This window comes from Mus caroli, unplaced genomic scaffold, assembly GCF_978045245.1.
Source record: "Mus caroli unplaced genomic scaffold, Mus_caroli_1 scaffold_6, whole genome shotgun sequence".
Lineage (NCBI taxonomy): Eukaryota > Metazoa > Chordata > Mammalia > Rodentia > Muridae > Mus > Mus caroli.
This window is the reverse complement of record NW_028227261.1, coordinates 97,868,997-97,895,593: the sequence shown is the minus strand read 5'-3', so window position 1 is coordinate 97,895,593 and position 26,597 is coordinate 97,868,997. Positions and strand designations below refer to the sequence as shown.

The 26,597-nt window shown below is 44.9% G+C and overlaps 2 protein-coding genes across 3 annotated transcripts in view; one reads left to right on the top strand and one right to left on the bottom strand.

Moving 5' to 3' along the window:
* Positions 1-36: 36 nt before the first annotated feature.
* On the top strand, positions 37-1,520 carry LOC147004310 (actin-like protein 7A). The gene has a single exon (XM_085838449.1). It carries the CDS (start codon positions 99-101, stop codon positions 1,419-1,421), a length of 1,323 nt encoding a protein of 440 aa, XP_085694575.1. The 5' UTR covers positions 37-98; the 3' UTR covers positions 1,422-1,520.
* Positions 1,521-7,309: 5,789 nt separating this feature from the next.
* The window catches only part of Elp1 (elongator acetyltransferase complex subunit 1), a 52,761-nt gene continuing 33,473 nt past the window's right edge, over positions 7,310-26,597 (bottom strand). Inside the window, exons 28-37 of one of the 2 annotated variants that reach the window (XM_085839276.1) lie at positions 26,049-26,250; positions 24,903-24,964; positions 19,969-20,031; positions 19,360-19,420; positions 16,850-16,963; positions 16,010-16,121; positions 15,256-15,383; positions 14,163-14,317; positions 12,393-12,468; positions 7,310-8,037 (exon numbers count right to left, since the gene is read on the bottom strand). In XM_085839276.1, the coding sequence (XP_085695402.1) occupies positions 7,970-8,037; positions 12,393-12,468; positions 14,163-14,317; positions 15,256-15,383; positions 16,010-16,121; positions 16,850-16,963; positions 19,360-19,420; positions 19,969-20,031; positions 24,903-24,964; positions 26,049-26,250 (1,041 nt within the window). In that variant the 3' untranslated portion in view covers positions 7,310-7,969. Of the gene's footprint in view, positions 8,038-12,392; positions 12,469-14,162; positions 14,318-15,255; positions 15,384-16,009; positions 16,122-16,849; positions 16,964-17,073; positions 18,051-19,359; positions 19,421-19,968; positions 20,032-24,902; positions 24,965-26,048; positions 26,251-26,597 lie in introns of those variants that run through there. The other variant, XM_085839277.1, reaches the window with a different exon arrangement.

Genomic DNA, 26,597 nt, shown 5'->3' with positions numbered 1-26,597 from the left:
ATCAGTGATGTCACTGTTGGGCAGATTCTTAAGCTGTCCTCTGATTTAAGTCTTTCAGGCCTTGTAGCCAGCAGGATCGAGAGCTTTCTGAGAGCAGTATGTCTCTGGATGGTGTGTGGGCTCCACAGACAGCAAACATAGGGGACGGACCTGCCAAGAAAGCTAGTGACCAGGCCTCCATGCAGACACAGGTCCTCCAAACCGCTTCCCTAAAAGATGGCCCAGCAAAAAGGGCGGTATGGGTCCGTCGGGACAATGCTGAGACAGAAGACCCTGTTAAGTCAACTATGTCCAAGGATAGGCCAAGACTAGAGGTAACCAAAGCAGTGGTTGTGGACCTGGGCACTGGCTTCTGTAAATGTGGCTTTGCTGGCCTGCCAAAGCCCACTCATAAGATCTCAACAACAGTGGGCAAGCCCTACATGGAGACGGCCAAGACTGGGGATAATCGCAAAGAGACGTTTGTGGGGCACGAGCTCTTTAACCCAGATATACATCTCAAGCTGGTCAACCCCCTGCGTCATGGCATCATTGTGGACTGGGACACAGTACAGGACATCTGGGAATACCTCTTCCGACAGGAGATGAAGATCGCCCCAGAGGAACACGCGGTCCTGGTTTCAGACCCACCCCTGAGTCCTCATACCAACAGAGAGAAGTATGCCGAGATGCTGTTTGAGACCTTCAACACACCTGCAATGCACATCGCCTACCAGTCCCGCCTGTCCATGTACTCCTACGGACGCACCTCTGGCCTGGTGGTGGAGGTTGGACATGGTGTGTCCTATGTGGTCCCCATCTATGAGGGTTATCCTTTGCCCAGCATCACGGGGAGGCTAGACTATGCAGGTTCTGACCTAACCACCTACCTGATGAACCTGATGAACAACTCTGGAAAACACTTCTCTGAGGACCATCTCGGTATTGTGGAGGACATCAAGACGAGGTGCTGCTTCGTGGCCCTGGACCCCATTGAAGAGAAGAAAATCCCTGCCCCTGAACATGAGATCCATTATACCCTGCCTGATGGGAAAGAGGTCCTTCTGGGTCAGGAGCGGTTCCTCTGCTCGGAGATGTTCTTCAAGCCATCTCTAATCAAGTCCATGCAGCTGGGCCTCCACACCCAGACAGTGTCCTGCCTTAACAAATGTGACATTGCACTCAAACGAGACCTCATGGGGAACATCCTGCTATGTGGGGGCAGCACTATGCTCAGGGGTTTCCCTAACCGTCTGCAGAAGGAGCTGAGCAGCATGTGCCCCAACGACACCCCCCAGGTCAATGTGCTGCCTGAGAGAGACACTGCAGTCTGGACTGGTGGGTCTATCCTGGCCTCACTCCAGGGGTTTCAACCACTGTGGGTCCATCGCCTGGAGTACGAGGAACATGGGCCTTTCTTCCTCTACAGAAGGTGCTTCTGAGCAGACACAGCATGCTCACCGTGGTGGCAATGACAGCTTTACTGTGTGAGGGCTGAACCTTCTACACGTGGTGTTGAGTTGGCATGTTCATTTCTGTAGCATTAAAATCCCCTCGTGTCTGTCCCCTTCCCTCCAGAGTGTCTATTTCCTGACATAGTAAGAGCCACATGAATGTATGCATCACTTTAAAAAAATACAAAAGCCTGGGCGTGGAAGGGGTACATAAGAGAATCACATACACTATGCTAACGTCTCTCATGGGAGCAACTTGCTCTAGCACTATTCTGCCCTTTGTGCTTCCCACTGTAGGAACTTTGTTGTTAACACATACATAAGGAAAAATGTGATCAAAACAAATGAAGAGTAAATGATGTGAAAGGATAAAGAGGCTCTCCATCCATAGTTCCCTACAGAATGCTAAACGAGTTTATTCTCCCATAAAACAGCACTTAGCTCAGCTCAGTGTTCTTAATTGAGGTGTCAACACAGGCTGTGATTTTTGTTTAAAAGCTCGCTCTGAGAACTTGGGACTGCACTCAGGTCCTGAACACCAGTTTAGTTGCCAGTTAATAAAGACTTTCTGGCTTGAATCCATGCCTGAGTGATCTTATCTGGTGGTTACCTCACATATCTGGAGGTCCCAGTGAGATCCCCAGAGATCAGACCTTAAGACATTGGGGTTTTCAGAGCCCCTTAGAGCAGGGAAGGGTACAGTGGTCTTAGGACATCTCGACAGTGCAGAACCTGTGACATCCCATGGTCCCAGGACTCCCTTTGATCAATTACTGCCCAATGGCTTGGAGGAATCTGATAAGCTAGTCTGTTCAAGTGTATACATGTCCCCAAGATGTGGGCTAAAGGAGCAGCTGCTGCTGTTGACAACACCAGTGGTCTGGAACGTGACTGGAGACCCCAGCCACCCCAAACAGTTTCTCTGTACTGACCAGTGGCTTTCTCTTACCAATGATGGAAAGTAAGATACATGCTTCAAGATCTGTCGCCCAAAAAGTGATCCCAATAGTTCCAACTGTGATGTCTAGCTCTTAAACATGAGCCTTCAAGTCTTGCTGAGGGGTCTTAGTCACAATCGCACACTGAGCATCTCTGCCTTGCAGAGGCTCTGAGAGCCATTCACTCAACTTCACGTCTGCCTACGTGCCTAACATGTCAGAGACTGGACCAAGACCAGGAGGGTTAGCATATCTATGTGACATCAGAGAGCTAAAGCAGGGAGGTGAAGATGAAGAGCAATGGAAAGACATCTGAGGGTCCCATGGTTTGGCAAGGTGACCAAGCCTTACCCAGGAGAGTTAGAGAAGAGTTGGGAGCGCCCATACATCTTATCTGTTTCTTCCTGGACTATCCTACTGGCAACACTACATGAGCACTCACTAGGGGCAAGTTCAGGTTGATTAGATCTCCATCTCTCCACACCTTTACACAGCATTGGTAAACCGTATAAATTCTTAGAAAAAATGTGTTTTAAACATTAAAATGGAAAACAGTCATAAACCACTTCTATCTTCAGATAGATGTTGATGAGCCCAAGTAAATTGAAGGGTCTTGATGAGGGAGGGACAAAAAAGTGTTTTCTAAAGGGAGTCTCCAGGCTTAAGCACTTATAAAAACTGATACAACTGAAAGCTGATACAACTGTATTCTCAGAGCACTCTCAATCCCCTTACTGGATCCAGCTGTCCCAGCAGAAAAGACAGTCTTCACACACAAACACAGCAGTTTAGTATTTCTGGCATCGGCATCATCTAAGCTTAACAGCTGAGGGTAACATGACAAGTTTGTTACAACAGGGATGGAAATATGTACTACTATCTAGTGAGCAGAGCCAGGGAAATTATAAATAACCTACCTACAGTGCCACTCCAGGCATTGTGGATGATATCATTCAAAATGCCAGGAGGGAGCACAGAGAAGCGCTTACTGGCAACAAGGAACACACAGGCTTGGAGAAGTGCTGTTCCTCTGCTAAAGGACTCTAAAAATATGTGGATTCAGAACGCAAACCCTCATCTTTACATCAAGACGTCTGCTGAAGTTTTGGGACTTCAGTGTCAAAAGAGTAAAGATGGAGCCAGGCAGCGGTGGCACATGCCTTTAATCCCAGCACATGGGAGGCAGAGGCAGGTGGATTTCTGAGTTTGAGACCAGTCTGGTCTACATCGAGAGTTCCAGGACACAGAGAAACCCTGTCTCAAAAAACCAGAGTAAAGATGGGTACCGGGCACAGGAAAGAGCACAGAGAGCACAGAAGGCTCAGGACTCAAGAGCACACTGTTTACTGTTGCCATCAGCACCAAGGGCGCCTTAGCTGATTACAGCCTCTTGAACAGAGGTTCTCAACTTGTGGGTGGCTCCCTTGGGAGGTCACACATCAGATACCCTGTGTATCAGGTATTTACGATTTCACAACTAGCAAAATCACAATTATGATGTAGCAACCAAATCTTATGGTTGGGGTTGCCACAACATGAGGAACTGTATTAAAGGTTGAGAACCACTGATCTTGAGCATTTAGTCACCTGTGGTGATTCCCTCCTCGCCCCAGGGACAACAACAGCTGAAGACTCCCATGAGCTTCTACAGTATGGACTAGCAAAACAGGAGTAGTGATTTCAATGAAAATGGTTCATATGCTCCAATGCTTAGTCACCAGAACTGTTTGAGAAGGACTAAGAGTGTGGTCATGTGGGACGCATGTCACTGGGAGTGAACTGTGAGGTTTCAAAAGCCCATGCCAGGCCCAGTGTCTCCCCCTCTGCCTGTGGAACTGGTTGTGAAGCCTGCGACCACTTCTCCAGCACCATGCCTGCCTGCCTACAGGCTGGCTACCTACTATGATGATCACAGTGATGCAAGCCTCTGAATGTAAACAAGAAAGAAGTGCTTTCTTCTCTAAGAGCTGCCTTGGTCATGGGGTCCTCACAGCAGTAGAATAACTAAGACAAGGAGGAAAAATAAAACATGACTGTGCTTCCCAATGTGCAGTCACCTTCAATTACGAAGAAGTGCCAGGTTTTTGGGTTTTGTTTCTAAATGCCCTTCTGACTGGGGTAAGGCCTACAGCAAGGTCCACACCAGCTTGATTTGCATGTGCAGTGCCCAGAAGGGGTTCGATGCAGCACCACAAAATAACAATGAGAATTCCTCAACACCTCCAAATGTTAGCTTCTGCCACAGCTTCTAGAATGTGTGACTGCGAAGCCCGCAATGTCTGCAGCACTGAACAAAGCTACATGATCCAAGACAGGCCAAGAACAAACCTTACTCAACGCAAGCCAGAAAAACCAAGATTTTTTTTCTTATTGTGATAAGAATTTGCTGAGATAGAACCTAAACCTGGGGGCAACTCTGTATTTTTTAAAGCTCAACAGCTTTCCTCAAAGTTAGCTCTCATTTACCTTGTCCCACACCCTCCTCGTCTCAGCCTTCAATACAAAGGGCCTGCTCTTCCTACTTAATCTCAAAATGAGCAAAATCTAATCCTGCATAGTTAAGAGGGACGAAATTGGTACATATTAATTCTTACTGCTATACCATTACATTTTTTGTTTGAGACAGTGGGTCTCTATGTAACCATGGCTGTCTGTCCTGGAACTCTGTAGACTAAGCTGGCCTTGAACTTAAAGATCCACATGTCCCTGCCTCCTGAGTGCTGGGCTTAAAGGTGTGCACTACCACACTGGACTGCTATAGCATTAAGAAAATCGAGGACCTATGAAAGCCCATGCCACTGTCAACAGGCACATTTATCTCCACCTCCAGTCTGTTAGCACGGGTTCTTCACCATTATCCACAGTAAGAGCTTTTCACTACAGTAAATGTCACATACAGAAGTTACAGGATTCACTGTCATCACAAGTACTCACGGCCTCTTGAAACTGGCATCTAGCTGGAGTAAGCCCACTATAGGATGAGTCAAAAGTAGAGCAATCCAAAGTGAAATATATTGTCTTCTCTTTTTCTATTTTGTAAAAAATTTAAAATATCCAGAAAAGTTTAATTATATAACAAGTGCTTAGGTAAATTTTCTTGTTTTTCTTTCTTTCTCTCCCTGCCCTGCTTACTCCAGCCCCACTCTGGCCATATTTATTTCATATATGTGGGTACACTGTCTTCAGACACACAAGACAGCATCAGATCCCATTACAGATGGTTATGAGCCACCATGTGGTTGCTGGGAATTGAACTTGGGACCTCTGGAAGAGCAGCTGGTGCTCTTAACCAGCTGAGCCATCTCTCCAGCCCTTAGGTAAGTCTTCTTAAATTACAATTTTGAATAGATCTATATACTGAGGGCCAAACAACATTTTACATTAGTTTACACAGAGTAATGGAAGCCTGGTTTTGGTATTAAGGCCACACAAGAGATTTTGTCTGAACTCAAGGATTGGCCCTGACACTCTTGTTGGGGAGGAGTATTATTTTTCTAGGTGGTATACCCACACAAAATTCCTCACGATTCAGTAACTGGCCTTGCACATCTACTTATACAATCAACCTTAAGTAAAGTTAAAAAGACATGAAGATAGAAGAGGGGATTCTTGGGAAGCAAAAGGGTTTCAGCAGAAGAGAGAGGAATGAGAACACATCAAATTCATTATGTAAAAATATAAAATTGTCAAAGAGTAATTTTTCAAATTCTCTTATTAAAATAAACTGACCAATTTCTAGACTTGACAAGAGAGAGAAAGTAACCTCACTCTCCCCAGGATCTCTTGGAAACAATGAAACACAGGTCAGTCGATGTCTTACCTAGGGTTTCACTGCTATACCCACTATCATGAAGAAACATTTCTTTGGGGCTGCCTTACAGTCTCAGAGGTCTAGTCCATTATTGCCATGGCAGGAAGCATGGCAGCCTGCAGGCAGACACAGTGCTGTACAAGGCAAGAGTTCTATCTTGATCAGAAGTTAGCAGCAGAGACACTGGGTGTAGCCTAAGCATGGAAGACCTCAAAGCACACCTCCACAGTGTCAGACTTCCTCCAACAAGGACATCTACACCAACAAGGCCACGCCTAATAGTGCCACTGCCCATGGGCCAAGGGTTCAAACACAGGAGTCTATGGAGGCCATTCCTATTCAAAGCACTATATTCCACTCCTGGCCCCCACAGGCTTGCAGCCATACATAATGTAAAATGCATTTATTCCTACTTCAAAAGTTACCATAGACTAACACTCTCTCAACAGTGTTTAAAAGTCCAAAATTTCTTTTAAGATTTATGCAATCTCTTATTTGTAATCTTCTGTAAAATCAAAACCAAAATGCAAATCACATACTTCCAACATATAATAGCATAGGGTATACAGTTCCAAAGTTGAGGAGGAAGCACAGTTACTGAAAGACTGAACCAGCCAGGTAAACTCTAAACTCTGCATCTCCACATCTGATGTCATACAAAAAGCTAAGTGAGTCTGCCTGGACACAGACAAAATGCGCTAGTCAAAGGAGGTAGTGTCTGAGGGACAAAGAGTAACCTCCAACTCTGCTCCCACACATGCCTGCTGTCTACCCATCACTGAAGTCCACCCTACTCTTGATAACTCTCTAGCAGAACATACTGAGGCAATAGAACATCCCTGGAACAGTGCCAGCTAGGGGAGGTCTAGCCCAATTAAAGCTAGTAGCACATAACAAGGTAGGATAATATATTTAATTAAAAAAAATTTTTTAAAGATTATTTTGTGTGTATGAGTATTTTGCCTGCACATATGTTTGTGTACCACATGCTTGCCTGGTGCTCAGTGAAATCAGAAGAGGACGTTAGATCATCTAGAACTGGAGAAAACAGACCGTTGTGAGCTGCTATGTGGGTGCTGGGAAACCCAGGTCCACTGCAAAAGCAACAACTGCTCTTTACCACTGAGTCAATTCTCCAGTCCCCAAACAGTTAGCTTTTTATTCTGCTTTGAGTTAATAAACAGATGCCAGCTATGCAATCACATCTTACTAAAAGCTGGCAGCACTAACTGCCCACATGCATACCATATGCTATGTTAACAACACAGAACAACTTAGAAACGTGGTTCCACTTGTCTTCACTTTTTGAGGTAGAAACCATGAAACATCATTCCCTATGAACAACAGGAACTGAGGATCAAATCAATGATGAGCTGTCCAAGGTTGTAACAGAAACGAGACTCCAGTTCATGATCTGCCTAAGAACCATGCTTTCAAACAGTACTAAGTACAAGAACAGCAGGATGGGTTGTTCTGAGATAAGGCCATGCTGGTCTTGAACTTGTATCAGTCTTTCTGCCCCAGCTTCCTGGGCTGCTGGGATTATAGGCACGTCCCATTATAGCCAGCTAAACAGCAATTTTTTTAAAAGACTGCAATAAGCTGGCTAAAACGAAGTTCTGACATAGTACCTAAGATGTATACCCAAAAGAAAGTGGGGACTGCCTAGTGCTAGCTGAGGCTGTTCAAAGGCAGACTCTTCCACATCCCAGTTCTCCACAGCTAGAAGCACGAAGAGGAGTGAGTGGACAAATGGTCTTCACGGCGAGGCCCTCCTAACAGGGCAGTCATTCCAGCAGGTTCAGCTTCCACTGGCTTCTCGGGTCCATCTTCGGTGGCATATAAACCCCAGCATCTGGAAGCAAGAATGGAAGGCAAGTGATAATGGGCTCGCCACCCTGTAATGTGTGTGTGTGTGTGGGGGGGGGGGGGGGAGTTGGTCAGAGCAAGCGCAGCCTGGAGGCCCTGCCCTGAGAAGAGAGGGAGAGCACCAGGCATCAGGCATGCTCACTAGGTGATTCAGAGTACAAGAAGGTTCCATAGGGAAGACTAGTGTTCATTGTTTTGGTTTATTTTTTTAAATCTCAGATGTGTTTTATGTATGTGAGTGTTTTCCCTGCATATATGTATCAGTACCATACACACAGTACCTTTGGAGGCCAGAGACAGCCCTTAATCCCAGGGAACTGTTTTAGATGGCTGTGAGCCACGATGGGTGGTCCAACCCTGGTCCTCTACAAGAGCACTGAGTGCTCTTAATCACCAACTCATCTCTTCAGCCCTGCACTGTATGCTTTCTTTTCATTGTTAAATTATACATCAAAAAGCTACATTTTACAATGTGTGAATTTTTTTGTTTTAAACATAAGGTGTGGCAGTGGTAATAGCATCGAGCGATGACAGGACGTGTGGTAGAACTGAGCAGGACGGCCAGCAAGGCTGTGACTATGAAAGAGTAACGCAGGAAGCAGTTTCAGGAGGTTACTCTGTCATTACAACTGCAAACTTAGACATTTCTTCCTTTGGACTTTTAGGAGTCTCCTATATAACTAGGAATCATATATAGGAAGCACAGGCATGAAAATAAGTATATATAAGAATGTTTTTCTTATTTCTATTTGTCAGTAATTAAATCTCTAGTAGTATGTTTGCATATACATATATTATTAAATGATTTTCAAATATTTAACAATATAAGAATAATCCAAGAGAATTTTGGTTTTTTTGGGTTTTTTTTGTTTTTTTGTTTTTTCGAGACAGGGTTTCTCTGTATAGCCCTGGCTATCCTGGAGCAAACTTTGTAGACCAGGCTGGCCTCGAACTCAGAAATCCGCCTGCCTCTGCCTCTGAGTGCTGGGATTAAAGGCGTGCACCACCACGCCCGGCAATCCAAGAGAATTTTTAAAACATAATTTTTCATTTTCCACAAATACATGCTTATACACACACATAAATTAAGAATTGCCAGATTTTAATTCCTTGTCTTTCTTTCTTCCTTCTCTTCTCTTCTCTTCTCTTCTCTTCTCTTCTCTTCTCTTCTCTTCTCTTCTCTTCTCTTCTCTCCTCTTTTCTTTCTTTCTTTCTTTTCCCCTAGGAAGGATTTTGCTATTCTGCAGTCCAGGTTTTACATGTAATCTTTCTGCTTCTCCTTCAGAGAGCTGAGATGATAGGCCTGTGTGACCATGCCAGGATCAAATTTGAGTTTTCTTCAATATACTTTGTAATCCAGATTCTTCTACTGACCATAACAGTTTATAATTACCCCTATTTATCATCCACCCAGCCATTTACCAGAAATGGAGAAACACCACCACCACCACCATCACCAACCCACCAAGTGAAGTTATGTACAGAAAGCCCACCAGAAATTTTGATTATGTAAAAATATCAGTACCAAAACAGAGATAAACAAGGTCCATAATTTCATGGCGGCTAAAGCCTGATTAAGATTTTAACTTTAAAAAAAGTAAAGTTATAAAATAATCTGTTGTCTTTTAAAATCACAACATAATTGTATTTGATTCTAGACTTAACCAACAATAAATATAGCATGTCAAATGTGGCCAGGAGAGTGACAACCTGGCTGGCTAACAGCAAAAGGGGATGTGTTTTACATTTTCATGTTTAATTTCATGGGACAAAAAGTTTCATTTTAACAAAAATATTTTGAGGATTCTTTAGTGAGGCATGAGCAGTCAGATCCCTGCAGAAGCACCCAAGACTGTAACATCCAGCTCTGAGTCTAGCTCTTTCCCAACATCACTTCAAGCTGTGGCCAGGAATCCTGCATTTCTGCAGGGCCTACAATCAATCTGTGTAGCTGTATAGCACCAAGCATGAACCAAGCACAGAGAATGGCCTGCAGGGCTGCTGATGTCTCCGTGAGCATATTCACACCAGTGTTAGTGTGGGAAGGGCTAGGGGATATTTGGGACTAATTTTGAGAGTAGTTTTTGCTAACTACTTTTGAATGACAAGACTTTCTCTTTTTCTACCTGTTAGGATTTGGTTAAGATACACTATCACCCACACACATAACTTAGGTATTTAAACAGTCAATCCCAAGCTGGTGGCAGTGTTTTGGGAGGCTATAGGACCTTTTGGCCATGGGACACAGCTAGCAAGGCACAGGAGCTGAGGTGAAGTGGAGTTTATGGTTTGAACCTGACCTCTCTAGTTCCTGTTTGGTGCCATGTTACAATACTGCCACCATAGCAGCAAGCTGCCCCTACAAACATGCTCTTGGTGTCATGATGGGTTTATTCTGTCCGTGACAAGAAATGAAATTAACTATCACCCAGCCTTGGAACCATGGGACACTGACATTATCAACTCAGACAGAAACCCTCAAAGGTTTCAGTCTCTACAGAGAGAATCAGACATGCTCTTTGATGCTGGTAAGCCATTAGAAAAACTTAGGGAAAGGAGACACTGAAGCTGTCCTGAAGGTCATAACCGGTCGGCAGCAAGAATGGGCACAGGGACTAGACAACAGAACAGCAAAATGGCTTCAAGTCTAAGACGATTTTTTTGTTTCACATGGGAAGTGTGTGAAAGTGTTGGCAAAGATGGCCTGCCAAGTCTCAGGAGGAAGGGGATGAGCACACAGTTCCTGGGCAGACAAGCATGCTCAGACGAGACGGACAACATAAGGTGCTAGGGGACCGTGCAAGGCCCACTCCAAATGTCATCAAAACGCTATTGCAGCACAGCTTTTACATGAGAAAACACTCCAAACCACTACCTATCACACAAGAAGCCAGTAGCAGCAACTTTAAAGGCAGTTAGCTTTCCAGAGCACTGAGGCTGGTATGGTGAAGTGTCCACCTGAAGTCCAAATACTTAGGTGCTAAGTACATGCATGCTAATTTCAAGACAGCTTTCAAGATGAAGCCTTGGTGGTTTCTAACTTGTAGTAGTGCGTCATGTAACTAAGAGCCATCTCCCACCAGGGGAAGGAAATAGGCAGAAATAAATAGGAAATGTAAAGAACTGATATTTAGATATGCCTTCAAATTCAACCATCAGTTGTAAGGTAATACAAATATCTATCTCCTAAAAATGCTGTGAAGACTGAAAGAGCCCAAGTCACAACTCAGCAATCTCGCACATGCACAGGCATGGACTGTCAGGGCTCGTGCTGCAGCTGTGATAATAAACACTGCATGCAACTGGCACTGTATGTTTTTGAAGCAAAGTTTTCTTAAGAAGAGACTTTACAAAGTTTGGAGCTGTGACGAAAGGATGGACCAACTAGAGACTGCCATATCCAGGGATCCATCCCATAATCAGCTTCCAAACGCTGACACCATTGCACACACTATCAAGATTTTGCTGAAAGGACCCAAATATAGCTGTCTCTTGAGAGATTATGCCTGGGCCTAGCAAACACAGGAGTGGATGCTCACAGTCAGCTATTGGATGGATCACAGGGCTCCCAATGGAGGAGCTAGAGAAAGTATCCAAGGAGCTAAAGGGAACTGCAACCCTATAGGTGGAACAACATGATGAACTAACCAGTACCCTGGAGCTCTTGTCTCTAGCTGCATATGTATCAAAAGATGGCCTAATTGGCCATCACTGGAAAGAGAGGCCCATTGGACTTGCAAACTTTATATGCCCCAGTACAGGGGAATGCCAGGGCCAAAAAGTGGGAGTGGGTGGGTAGGGGAGTGGGGGGGAGGGTATGGGGGACTTTTGGGATAGCATTGGAAACGTAAATGAGGAAAATACCTAATAAAAATATTAAAAAAAAAAAAGAAGAGACTTTAATTCAGACTGAAGCACAGGCATTATGAAAGGCAGAGAGAGGAATGATAGACAGAAGATAGGACACGCCCTAGACTGGGCACAGGCTTCTCCAGAGTTAGTTTAAAATTAAACAGAGGTCATATTATGTTGGTCATGGTGATGCATGTCTTTAGTTGCAACATTTGGGAGGAGGCAAGTGGATCTCTGAATTCAAGGTCAGCTTGGTCTACACAGTGAGCTCCAGGCTAGCCAGAGCTTCATAGTAAGAACCTGTCTCGAAAAATACAAACAGAAAAAGTCATAGTGTATTCTTCCCTCCAAGCCACCACTAAAAGTAATAGAGCCACTTAAGTGTGGCCTTGGAATTGAGAGGGTCCCTTCCATAGCTGACCTCTTCAGCACCAACACCCAGCCCTGTACAGCACTGAGATAATCTGGAGAGAAGAGACAGACACTAACCGAGAACGGGGACAGAAGTCTTCTGCTGCTGGTAAGAGGCTGTGATGCTATTCGCAGTGGAACTGGGACCTAGGACCTAAGGAGAAAACAGGTTATGTCAACAGAGATTACACTTCAGGTGGCAGCAGACCAAAAGTCTCCACTAGCAGCACCCCAGCCTGCTGCTTTTCCTAATTATGGTTCCGACAAGGTAACTGTTCTGTCCCTTATAATTTCAACATACTATCTTTCCTTATCTCATCTCGGACCTCTGTCTCCTGACTTCCAGAAACAAGTAACAGAGGAGAAAGTTCTACAATAATATCTGCCTGGCCTTTTCCAAATGAGCATAATACATGGGAGGGGAAAAAACAAAAGTCTATAGGACACACAAAGGATCCATTCTATTCAAAGAACTGTGGGAAATAATAATTTTTATATTAAAAAAAATGTATGTGTCATTTTATGAGTGGAACACCAACCCTACATAGATTTCACTGGGGTCCACACCTGCAGTGAGCCTCTGGGAGATGCCAGTTTTAATACTGTGAGCGTTTGCAAAACATGGTACCCAGAACATGGCCCATTTCTACATTTCCAAACAAAACAAATCCATACATGTTATCTACAAGATAGTTGGTGTCTTAGAAGCCAATATTTTCTGAGCAAAAGTGGAGAGACATTCTAAATTGTTGACTTCAAAACACTACAGTTTTGAAAATGCTATTTCTAAGCAACACCCATTACAATAAATCCAAGCATTCATAGCACCTGATTTCTAGCTGCTTTTTTTGCTGTGGTTTGTGAAGTGCTCTTTACAAATACACAGCCTCTTATCGAACCTTCAAAGCGCTTTAGTCAAACACACAGGAGAAGTATCCCTAGTAACGGAGGAAATCAAGACCCAGAATCCAACGTTTCTAGCCAATGAAATGATTGCAAGCTCCTGTTGCTAAGTACCAAATCCAGCCTTCTGTCCACTGCCAGTGAAGGCAGGGCTGGGCATGAAGCACACTTCTCTTCAGCTGATTCCCTGGTATACGCCACCAATAAGGGAGACGGCAAAGTCAGAGGGAAAGTGACCCATCTGCTTGGAAGAGCTGTTCACTCCAGTGGCTATCCATCTCTCACTTAGAACTAGTGACTGCCGCCCGCAAATCTCAGGTCCCACAACCAGCACCCTCTCCAGAGGCTGCAGACCATGGGCCTCTGGCCTGTCACCATTCCCAGCTCTGTCCGTTCTTCCTCAGCAGGGCCGGAAGATGCCTCTCTAGTTCTCTGTGTCTCTCATTTGCCTTTTCAGCCCTCCTCCCCGCCCCCACCCCCAGTGCTTGTTTAACCAACCAGGGACTTTTCCTTTCTGGACTCACACACCAGCCTTCCTAAAGCCTAACCAAGATTCTCAACAATTGACTTGAGGGTTCAGATAGCCAGCTGCGGCCTGAAAAGCACAGGGATGATAATACATGAGAAGGCTTCACGGGCACAAAGCTCCTGTCCCCTCTGTGACTTTGGATCTGGGAAGGAAAGGGCAACTCTAATCCTAGCTTCCCCTCCCTACCCCACTGGCACTGGACGTTCTCAGATCACCCCTGAGACAGCTGCATTACGTGAAAGGAAAAATAACAGCCTACTTCCCCTTAGCATGAAGCAGCAGGTAAACAGAAGCCAGCGTAAGCACAAAGCTGAGGTAGTTTAACCCTGGCACAAAGAGGGTTCTCTCTGCCGCAGGGTTATGTGGCTACAGCTGTGAGAAGGAAGAGAGTGCCCATGGCTGCTGAGGAAGCTTACCGGTGTGGTTGAACTCTGTTGGCCGGCAGGAGTCCAGATCTCTGGAACTGCCCTCTCCATCAGCTGCAGAGTACTCTCAAAGGCTCTCTGTAACTCCTTTGCTTGCTCTTCAAACTCAAAGAGAAAGAGCACCTTCAAAATAGCACGCACTTCATCTAGAGAAGAAATGGGAAATTGTGTCGCAACTCCACTGCCAGAGTCATGCAGTAATTTCCTTCCCAAGTTGCCAGTGTCTAAGAGCACCTTACAGATGCACCCTCCCACCCCTTCCTCCCGACTGCTGGACTAACTCAGCACAACAGGAGGACAGAGACCCAGTGGGAATGAGCAAACCGCTGTGTTGTACAACCCCTGTCCCTGGCTTCAGCAACTACCCCCTCCCAGGGAAGCTGACTTAGGACTGTGTAGGGAAGTAAGCGTTCCATACACAGTGGTTCTCATCCTTCCCACGCTGCGACCCTTTAACATAGTTCCTCACGTTGTGGTGACCCCCAACCATAACATTATTTTTTTAAAAAGATGTATTTATTATTTTAAGTAAGTAAAATAATAGCTGTCTTCAGACAGTTCAGGAGAGGGCATCAATGTCATTATGGATGGTTGTGAGCCACCATGTGGTCGCTGGGATTTGAACTCAGGACCTTCAGAAGAGCAGTCAGTGCTCTTAACCATTGAGCCATCTCTCCAGCCCCCCATAACATTATTTTCATTGCTACTTTATAACCCTACCTTTGCTACTGCTATGACTCATAATGTAACTACTCTGCTTTCTGAGTCTCAGCTGAGCCCTGTGAAGGGTCATTCCACACAAGAGGAGTTCCGACCACAGGCTGTGAACTGCTGCTCTAACCAGAAAATAGTATCTTTTTAAAAAACATTTCATTTGTGGGTTATCTTGGTGGAAATCTGAGAACAATGTGTGAAACGTGGGTCTTTCCTTCTACAATGTGAGTCCCAGAGTCAGACCTCAAACTGTCAGGCTTACCCTCTGAGCCATTTCAACAGCCCCACATGCATCTTAATATGTACTATCTGTCTGTGGTACCCATTGCTACTTGCTGTGGTCAAGAATCAGTGAGCACTGAAGCCATACCTTTTAGTTTCTCAACGCTTTGTACCACTTCACTCAGCGCCTCCAGAAGAGCCAGGCCCTCCAGAGGACTCCCTTCTTTGAGGCTATGCTTCTTGCGTTCTGCCTTCCGACGGTTTTTAGATGACCTCCTGTCAGAAATTACAGACATTAAAAAGGAGGTTCCTCCTGAGTGAAATCTGATGAGCCAACTGTACCTATTGGCCACCACTTGCTAAGAGACCAGGGCGTCTACAGATGGCAGTCGTATCTTGGGAGATGTTAGCAATGCGGTAGTAACCCCACATATAAGTAGTGGAGTCTAGAAAGAAGCAAATACCTCAAGAGTTCTGCTTTTCTCTTAAGTTAGGAGTAAAATGCAGGGTAAGATCAGGGGTGGTGGCACAAGCCTTTAGTTCCAGCACTCAGGAGGCAGAGGCAGGAGGATTGCTGTGAGTCAGAAGCTAACTTTGGTCTCTAAAGCAAGCACCAGGCCAGCCAGGGTTACATACTGAAACCCTGTCTTAAAAAATAAGGACAAGATAAAATGAGGTTTACCTGACAGCATACTAATGAACAATGAAGAAAAGAAAAATCCAACTTGAATTCTACAGTAAGATGTGAACTTTAAAAAGCAGCCTCATCTTACGGATGTGCTGGGAGTTCCTTGCATAGCATACACCGCCCCTGAGGGACATCCTTCCACTTCCCCACCCTGCACCCCCCTCGGAGAAAGCGGGTCTGTTTATGCTGCTGTGTGCCTAGGTCTCGTACGTACGCAGAGATCCTGGAGTTGCTGTGGGAGTATTTGCCACTCATCTCACTGCCACTCATAATACTGCTGGTTTCCGAGAAGAGGTCTGACTCTGGGCCATGGGCCACCTCATGATCTAGAGAAGATGAACCAGATGCAGACATAAATAACTATGCATTCGGTCAGCACACATTGGAGAACGGATGGATCTTACAAAGTTGATCTCAAAGTAATAAGGTAACATCAGAGTTTACCTTATTTACTCTTTTCCTTTTGGGGGGAGTAGGTGGGAAGAGACTAACTCATTTTATGAAACACTGAAGACATCACTGGTCTGGAAGGATGGGGAAAGGAAGGACTACTTGGTAGAGATCTTCTGATTTCTGCCTTGCTCAGATCTTAAGCGCTTCTCCAATATACATAACCCCTATGAACTTTCAGACAACCACAATATAGCATAAAGCAGTAGTGTGTCCTGACTCAGCAACTCGTGTGGCTTAAATCTCAACGGGACAGTGATGAAGCAAGGGACTGATGCTGTTCTCACAGTTATGGAGTCCCGGTGGCTCTTGTGGGACTCCTGCACTGAGACTGGTATTGCCCCTCACTTCTTACACATGTACCTTTTGGATTTGTCAACCTGGTTTTCTGTCACAATGCCCTCCCCAAAGTCAAGCATATGTTGGCACCGAAGTGTGGATGCCCTGCTCTTCGCCTTCCAAGACCATGTAACCAGACAGACCCTGTCTCTTTATAAACTGACCGCCTCAGAAAACGGTCAGCAGGCGAGCAGCAGAGACAGCAGCACTGGGGCTGTCTTCCACACACCACAGTATCAGCAGGAGACTTTTTGGAGGCACTCACCTACATGGACCTGTGGTGCTTGCCTCCTGAGCGCTCGAACCACCTGCAAGCGGTTTTTATGGCGAATGAATGTGGCTGTCTCAGAGTCCAGAAAGTCCATGTAATTCTTTTGGGCTGAGGATGCAGAATGAAAAATACCTTAAGCATGACATTTAAGCAAAGAGATCAAACTTAAGTGAGTGGGGTGTGACAAAGCAAAGCTAAAATTCAATAATAAAAGATGTATCCAGGTCTACCAACCATAATTTTTTTTATTCCTCCATTAATGAGTTGGAGATCCCAGATCTCAGAGTTCATCAATTCTGTTGGGAGCATGAAAGTTCTTGTGCCCACATATCTCCAGGGAAACCAGGAATGTTAAACATGCAGGATTCTTTGCAATGGAAAAATATTAAACTTGTGCTTCCATCCAGAAGGCTGAGAGCTGGAGGTGATTAATAGCCAGGTGATCTGCATTATCTGTTGGGCCAGGTCATATCAAGCTCCAACAACCAGGTCCAGAGAGGTGGCTAATAATCTAATGACCTTGACATTACCTGCATAGCCAGTGGCTGCCCCAAACACCCACAACCAGAACTGGAGATAAATAATAGTCTAAATGACCCTTACATCATCTGTATAGCAGAGACTCCCCAAGGCTGCCCCAATCATGACTATAGGTGGCTAATATCCCAAATGACCTCTATATTATCTATACGATAGAGACCAGGCCAGATCCTTCCATAGGCCCTGAAGCTAATACAGGTAGCCTAACTCCAGAACCCATCTTCTTGGAAGAAATGACATGTACCCTGAGTTGAGTTTCTATGTAATCACACTTCTTTGTGCACTGGCGATTGTATTACACCAGAAAACTTTTTATCAAATTATATTGTGTTTAAATATACTGGCAATAAACCTCCTGGTATCAGATTTCCCAAGATTTGATCAAAGTTGATGAGACCAATCTGAACTGAGTAATTCAATTCTTAGCAACTGCTGCCTGCCTTGACGCCTGCAAAGACACCCTGAGGATACCATGCCAGTGCCACTAAACGTACACACTCCTACCACTGAAGACCTGCTACCCAATCTAAAGTGAGAAAAGCAAGCACAGGAGAAGTGAAGGGAGCCGCTAACAAAGGCAGGAGGGAGAGCCTAAAGCTGCTTCTGGAAGCCACGGATATGGCTGGGAGCGTGGAACAGAAGCTTCTAATGGTTCCTGAAATACCGGTCCCGTGGAAAAACAGCATGAGCAGCATACAAGGAAACACAAACAAATGATGCCTCCAAGGGCAAAGATATTAAGCTTCTACAGAGAAGTATCAGCATTCCCAACTTTGGGGGTTTTGTTTGTTTTGTTTTGTTTTGTTTTGTTTGAGAAAGGGTCTCTCTGCATACCCCTGGCTGTCCTAGAACTTGCTCTGTAGTCTCGGCTGTACTAAAATTCATAGAGATCTGCCTGCCTCAGCCTCCCTGATGCTGGGATCAAATATGTGTGCCACCACTGCCCAACTTATTCCCAAGTTTTTGTCAGGGGTAGGAGCAGCCTAGATGAGGGCACAGGGTCAGAGAGGATGCTTTCCATACTCAGTCTGGGATGACAACTGGTACAAAAGTACCCACCAGTTGCAATCAGAAGCAGGAAAGGTAAGAATGTGAGTACACACAAATGTATTCACCAGGCAGCCCTGCTCAGAGGGCAGCACTGAAGCCAACACAGACTCCCTAAGACTCTATATGTGAAACCAATGCTCTTTCCCAAGTTGCTTCTGACGGGCCCAGAGACCTGACATTCTTCAGCTGCTAGTTAATATTCTTCTCTTCTCTGGAGCCACATACTTTATTCCCAAATATGTTTTAGCTTATCTTGAAAAATTTCAAGCCTACTCAAAAGTTCTAATAGCCCCAAACACACGTAAATCCTTCACCTATATTTACCCATACGTAGCATTTTACTGTACTTTTTACTTCCTGTTTCTCTATATAAATGTTTATGATTGTACACACGCGCACACACACACACACACCCTGCAACTTCTGTAAAATTGGAAATGAAATTGCATGTAGGCACTTATCTGTTAATAACAATAAAGGGATAAAACAGAAAAGTTACCACTGAAAAAATACTACCATCTAATATACTGCATGTCCAAGTCTACTAACTATCCAAACCCAAAGATTCCCCCACAACAGCCACCATCAACATGTAACCCATCTCAGTGCCAGTGCCTTACAGGCAGAGGCAGGCTGCTGAGGGCAGAGTTTGTTCTGCCAAGAGACACGAAAGCTGAGTCAGGCCTGCCATCAATCCAAACCCATGTATTACAAAGACTTAACCATATTGCATCTCAGCTTTCAACATTAAAATATTGACAATGTCATCATTTCACAGCTTGCTATATTCTCAAAGACTCTGGTGACGTCAGCAGAACATATTAAAATGCAATAATCTAAGGAGCCCTGCCCTATCTTTCTTTTCCCTTTCTCCATAATTCTAAAAAGGAATACTACTTAAATGTAATCCTCACCTTCTAAAATGGAAGGCTTCACGCTGGTTTCTATAATATCCACTCTGTCATACTTGTAGATCTAAGAGGGAAGAAAATGCAGCCTGTTAGGACAGGAACACTTCTCCCCAGCACAGAGTTAAGGCAGAGACTGAGAGAGGATCTGGACATTTCCCGAGGAACTAGCTTCCTAAGTTGAATTGAAGGCAGTTCAACTGATTTCAGCAAGAAAAAGCAGTGTGTTGCATATGAAGGCCCAATTTCAAGGGACAGATTTGTATTTGTTGTTGCTGCTGTTATTGTTGCTGCTGTTATTGTTGCATTATTTTGTTTTTTTTTTGAGACAGGCTTTCTCTGTATACCCCTGGCTGCCCTGGAAGTCACTCTGCAGACCAAGTTGGCCTCAAATCACAGAGATCTACCTGTTTCTGTCTCGAGAGTGCTGGGATTAAAGGCGTGTGCCACCACCTCCTGGTTTGAAATGACTTATAGGTACTGCTTGTCCTTAGGATTGGGAAGCAAGCCGTTTCTATTTAACCTCACTTACTCAGAAGCCAGGGAGCTGTAGCCGCCCGCACCGCCCACTACCGCCCCCTCCAAGCACAGGAGAAGCCTTCAGAGCTTCCTTACCAGCCTCAGAGCTTCTTCCCAGGCAGATCCTTCTAGCAGCAGGAGCACAGCTTCTTCATAATCCTGACAAGGGAAGAGCAAGGGAGCACTGGTGAACACAGCAGCCAGAAGCCGCCACAGAGCCCCTCCTCCTCCCCAGGCAGCCCAGCCTTCACAGCTCCAGTTCTTAGCATCTTGCCTGCCCAGTATCTTCTAGATATTAATCTCCATCAACACCGGGGTACAAGACAAAGGGAGGAGTAGTTTAAACTTCTAAGTGAGACAAGCATGGTTTTGTTAGCTCCTGGGAGATCAAAGCCCTAAGACAAGCTTGTCAAAATGGTGTTTTCACAATTCACTGCCAAGCTTAACTGAAAATAATACCATACCCTAAAAAGTATAGCGAACTAAACAGTAATTTCCTGGTTGGCTTGCGTGTTTCTTGTTGAATTACTGTTCATGTATTCTAAGGTATTAAATCACTATCAGATAAATGCTTTGAAAATATTTCTTCTATTCTGCAAGCTGTCTTTGTTCAGTCTTGATAATTCTTAGTTTCTATGAAGCCCAGTTTATAGATCTGATTTTTAGCTGCTGACCTCGGTGTGGGGTCTAAGCACACAGTCATACTTATCAATAAACTCAGCCGGGTTTCCCTAAGTGCACTGTCTTTTAGCTCTTAGGATTAGGTTGTAGATATATTTTGAGTGCCTTCAAGTTTCTTAAAGCTCAGAAAATATCAAATTAAAGTTCACATTTCTAGCTTCTCTCAAAAGGGAGAAAATAAGAGACATACATATTTGAGTCATCTGAAATTTTTCTCATCACTAAAAGCAAAAGTAGTAACAAATTACAGAATTTGTAGTATACGTAGTTAAACTCTGTTACACTAAGGAGAGGCAGGAGAGATGAAAGGTGCCCTTGTTGGGACCCTTGCCTGAATGTGGAATGGTGTGCTAATTTGTGACTGGTATTTACTGTAATTCACAGAGCAAGCATGAGGGACACTTAATTACCAACAGTGGAGCATGATGATAAATTCATGAGCAGTGCTGAGCCTGAACTGGGGCCAGAGATGAATCAAAACAATGAAAAAGCAGGCCACAGTTTTTAAAAAGCTGGACTAGCCGGATTCCCAATACACGAAGCCTACTTTAGAATGAGGAATGTGAGGAACAGTACTAACCAGTGAAGAGGGATGGTATCTGGCATGACCATGGGCAGGCATCTACCTACACCAAAGCTTGAAAATGTAGGAAGCAAACACTTGCTGAGAGGCAAGAACATGGGAAATCTAAACAGTTTTTTCCTCCCTGCAACTCAGAGTATTAAGAGAATCAATAAGAACAGAAAAGGCCATACTGCACAAACGGCTGAACACCCCAATGTAACCAAGGGAGCACTCCATCATACCATGCAGGCACACAACTTTCTCTCAATGTGACCATATTTTGGCCCATCCAATAATCTTTTTAAGTATATAATCACAACAGAAAGTAAAAATTAGTAAGAGATGGCTGGAAATTTTCAAAATACCTGCAAGTTAAATACCACATTTTGGAACAATCCATGAGTCAATGAAGAAAGCACAAGGGAATTCGAGAACAGACGCATAAACTCACAAGCAGCAGCAAAATGTCGCCAAGATAGTGTGTGAGGACAAGCAGGGCATTAGCATTTGCTTAAGCTAGAAATGGAGGCGCTGGAGATGCATCAGTGGGGGAGGGGGCTTGCCCCACAAGCACAAGAGCTGACAAGCTAGACGGTCCCACAAACTTATAAAACCCAGCCCTGAGTGGGCAGACAGGGGAAGACCATGAGGCATGCTGGCTTCCAGCTGAGCTAAGGAGTGAACTCCAGATTCAGATACAAAAGAAAGCAGAGTAACAAAGGATACCTAAGGCCCTTCTCTGGCCCGGCCAAGCACCCAAGCATACACACAGGTGTATTAACTCACACAGAAACATACACACACACATAAATTAAAGCAAACAAAACCCAAAAAATCTAGAGAGGGAAATTAAGTTTGAAATTGGTGATTTTAAGCTGCAAGTTAAGTACTTCTCATCTTTTTGCCCAGATGGTGAAGCAGTAAGTATCTGCTGTGAGCGGCTGGCTGCCTTGTATGCACAGTAAACTGTTATGGAGCCACAGCTAACATGCCTGGTGCAGGCAGGTCCAAGGGAAAGTGAGGTGCATCTCAGTAGGAACCTTCCTCTAAGCTCTCTACACTCTTAGGCAAGGTTTTGAGTTGATATTTCAGCTCAATCACCCAACACACTTTCTTCTCTTGTTTTATAAATGCTATTACTTAATCTCATCTCTATGGATGGTTTGCCTGCATATATGTCTGTGCACCACATGCATGCCAAGTGTCCATGGAGGCCAGAAAAGGGTACAGGAGCCCTGGAACTGGAGTTGTGAACTGCCATGGGGGTGAGCCATCTCTCCAGCTCCCCGCATCAACGTGGTTTCTTACAGTATCTTCTAAAATACAAATTATCATGTTTCCGTCTTAACCCATGACAGACCTTGAAATGTTCTAACAGTACAATTTTTTGTCTTAAATATGTCTACCAGTGTAGGAATTAGCCTTGATTACCAGCTTGACTGAAGCTGGGCTCTAACTGAAGATAAGCAACTGGCACAGCTATGAGGGTTTTGTAGATCTGGTCATGTAAAGTAGGAAGCCCAACCCTACACATGGACAGCACCTTCTGGTGACAGCCCAGACTAAAGAAAGTAGGAGGGGAAAGCTTTGATTTTTGTCTGCTGGGCTTTGTGTCCTGCTGGCGAGTTCATCCACCAGATTGCTGCTGCTGCGTCCCTTCACTGCTATCAGAACCCAGTCCTTCAGTCTTCCAGCATGAACTGAAGCCTCCAGCCCTGCAGTGCGCCCGCCTTGTAGACTGAGCAGCTAGTGGTTCTCAGCCTCTCCATATGAAGACAGCCACTGCAGACTACGCAGATCATACTGAGTGCGGCTCTTCCTGTCCTTTCCTTTTAATATATATTCATTCTATTGGTCCTATTTCTCTCAAGAACCCTAATACAAGCAGTGACAACTATAAAACTCTCATAAGTCAGGTGCAGTGGTTTATGCTTGTAATCCCAGCACTTTGGAGTTAGAGGCACGAGAATCAGGAACTCAAGGCCAGCATAGGGTATGCTGAGACCTTGTTTCAAGACTAAATGAATGAATGAATGAAAAAACAAATGAACAATAATGCTACTTTCCTCATAAGCCTGTCCACCTTATTGTGTTCCCCAGGGACCCACTGTGGAAAGAGAGAAGAACACCCTGAAAGTTGTCCTCTGATTGCCAAGTAGGTGCACACACGTGCATTTGCATGCATACATGTGTAGAAACAAACAAAACGAGAAAAGTCTTCTCATTCAAAAGGTCAAAACTGAACTGGTGACGGAGGTGTAACACCTTTAATCTCTGTGAGTTCAAGGCCAACCTGTTCTGCAGAGTGAGTTCAAGCACAGCCAAGGCTGCTCAGAGAAACTGTCTCAAAAACACCACCACCACCAACAACAACAACAATAACAATAACAACAACACAAAAAGCCAAAGCGGAACACAGCAGCAATCCTTGGTGTCTGTCTACCCACTGTGTGCCTGTGTCCCAGCAGCCTGTGGTCAGTATCAGTGCAGCCTTAATACTTTCATAATACATTTGGTAGAATTTTGTAATTCTACCAAATTTTCACATATAATCCACCAAGACACTGGAAACCTACAAGCTGCCTTGGTTAAAAAAGAAACGTTTTTAATATACAGAAGGGTAATAAAAGGCAAGACAGCGCCCACTGCTTAATGAACTATCTTCTAATTGTTAAGTTTCAAACTGGTACAAATGGCAGAGGTGCCTACTTAACATCAAAAGCAGACCTGTAGACGAGGTTCTCCCTACAATTCCCATCTCTACCTGCTGCAGGGTTCCCCCTGGCTGCCATACTCTGCCTCTTACCCTAAATTCTTCAGCCTAGGGGGCTAGGCTCTCTTCCCTATATAATCCAACCACTTTGGTTACAGACTCTCTTGGCAACACTGGGCTTCTAGCCAGTGCACCTGGATCCCTCCCCACTCGTCTCGCAGGGCACAACTCATCTTCTGGTTATGTCCACTCTGGCCTGTCCTGGATGTCACTGCCTCTGGCTATGCTCTCCCACATCTTCACTAAACATTTTCCTCCATCATACCTAGGAGCAGTCACGGCCTTTCCTTCCTTTTTTCATTCATTTGTGGCTGAAACCCAATATACAAAGAGAATGGGTAACCAAAATGGTTGGACAATATACGAAAGAGCAGTCAGAGCCCTGTGCTAGAGAGTGTAGGGCAGGGGTGGGGCACACCAGCCAGGAGGACCCTGTAAGGGTCAGCGAGGAACTGAGGGATTGCAGGGAAAACCTGGCACCTCAGCCACTTGTCCTGCCCAGGCTCACTACTTCTTTGCCAAAGTTAACATAGGAAGTTGAGTTTGCTTTCTACTGAGTCAGGTCACTAGCAAACACTACAGCACAAAAGGTATATGAGCTTAGGACCTCAAGAACTTGGGTTTTTCTTTTCAGATTTTACAATATTTACACATATACAATGCATTCATTATCTTGGGGAACAGAAGAGAAGTTTAAGCAAGTAACTCATTTGTATTTCCTATGCACACCCCATGCCCTACACTCTGAATATAACCTGTCCCATGGGCAGGAACAGGATTTCATATCTGTGGCATCCCTTTCAGTTCTCAAACACTGCAGATTTTGAGGGTTTTCAGATTTGGATGCAGGGTTAGACACACCAGACTGAGATTTTCAGGGCAAGCCAGCAAATGGATCCTTTATAATTAACTCCGCATCAAGAGCTAACCATTAGCAGGATTCCTTCAGTTTTCACCAACAGCAGGTATGGGAGATTCTCTTGCTGATGTGGTGTCACGGGAGGAGCTCACCTGGGCATACTGTTCCAGGACTGTGGCTGCCTCACTGTGTTTCCTCTGCTCCACCAGCTTTCCTGAAAAGACAGCAACAAGGACTTGGCAGCAAAAGGAAACTAGCTTCCACTTCTGTCCCTACAATGCTCCAGCCTAAAAGCTTCTGGGTGTTTGTGAGGACACAGGGATATTACACAGCATGAAGCACACCCCTCCTATCCAGCCTAGCTGTGTACCCTACCTGGTCAGGCTGAAGCAGAAAATGTTCAGCTGTGGCCCCCCTGAGACTACAGGGGACTGCTAGTCTGCCTAGTAAAGGAATCTAAATTAATCACAGGACTTCTGACCTCTGAGAATAGAACAGTGTTTCAGGCACTAACCCCTTCCTGCCTTAGGATAGATTTTTACCAGGTATCCATGGTGAGTAACAAAACAAATGCATGTTGGCACAGCCCACGGGCTTCCCTGACTAGGTCAAAACCCAATAAGGCCAGGTTCAAAGTGAGTGCTTGCTGCACATACGTGGGACAGCCCATTATGCTCTTTCCAAGACATCGTATTCACTAAGCACCTACCACCTGCCACCTGTGTCAGAGAGATTACCTCATTGGTCATTACCAGCCCTGTAACACTACTCTCAGAGGTCAGAAGTGCTAGCCTAGCCGACACTTCAGGAAATCCCTCATCCCCAAGCCACTCAGCAGCCTCTGCTTTCTGCTTGTACCTGTGGTCTTGTCCACATCAGTTCTGGCAACTGCTATTACATATATATATATTTTCAACCATATATTGGCTACACCAAAACTTCATCTTTACCTTCTTAAAGAGCCAACACAGCCACACTGTTAGATATGGCCATAATATCAAAGGGTCAGTGAGTAAGGTGGACTAGACAACAGAGTGTAACTTCAAGGACATTTGCAGCCACAATCTCATTTTAAGGGCCTACAAAGCCAGACACCCAGCACAGGCAGGTCAGAGAAGTAAACTGCTGTAATATGCCAGGACATTTGGAGGTGCTTGTAGCAATGGGGCTCTTGCTCTCTTTAAAGAGCTAAAATGAGTCTGTCTCAGGAATGTTGCCCTAAATGTATTTACAAAATTAGCAAACAAAGCAACAAACACAAACCTTTTGAAGAATGAACAGAAAATGGCCCTGCTTACCTGCCAGAGTTCTAGCAAGGCCAGCCACCTTGTCTTTGGCCATCTGAAGCTGGGCAGCCACACAGAGGGCTTGCTGCCAGCTGCCACAAGCCAAAAACGCTTCAAGTGCCTTCTCCTGGGCCCCACAGCGGGCAAACACAAGCCCTGCTGGCTCGTACAGGTGCTCCTGCATCAGGTGCTCGCCATAAGCCACGCTGACCGCCTGTGACAAGATACGGAGGGAGGTCTGATAAAGAAATGTGTGGTAGTAGTTCTTTCTATTTCCAGTGTGGGCAACTTTAGCTACCACTCTTAGGCCCCTTCCTTTTCCTACACAAACCCTTTCTGAAGACATAGTATTTACATATTCAGCATAGACTGAGTACTACATATGCATTATTCTAGGTGGTAGGAGTAACAGCCACTCTGCCCCACCACACACACACACACACACACACACACACACACACACACACACACACAATCTAAAACCAGTGCATTAAACCTTTGCCTACATGGCTAACACAGCATGGTCTATAACAAATGGCAGAGGAAGATAAATGATGGAGA

Excerpts from the sequence above, each read along its gene's own strand:
- LOC147004310 (XM_085838449.1), top strand. The coding sequence starts at position 99 with ATGTCTCTGGATGGTGTGTGGGCTCCACAGACAGCAAACATAGGGGAC.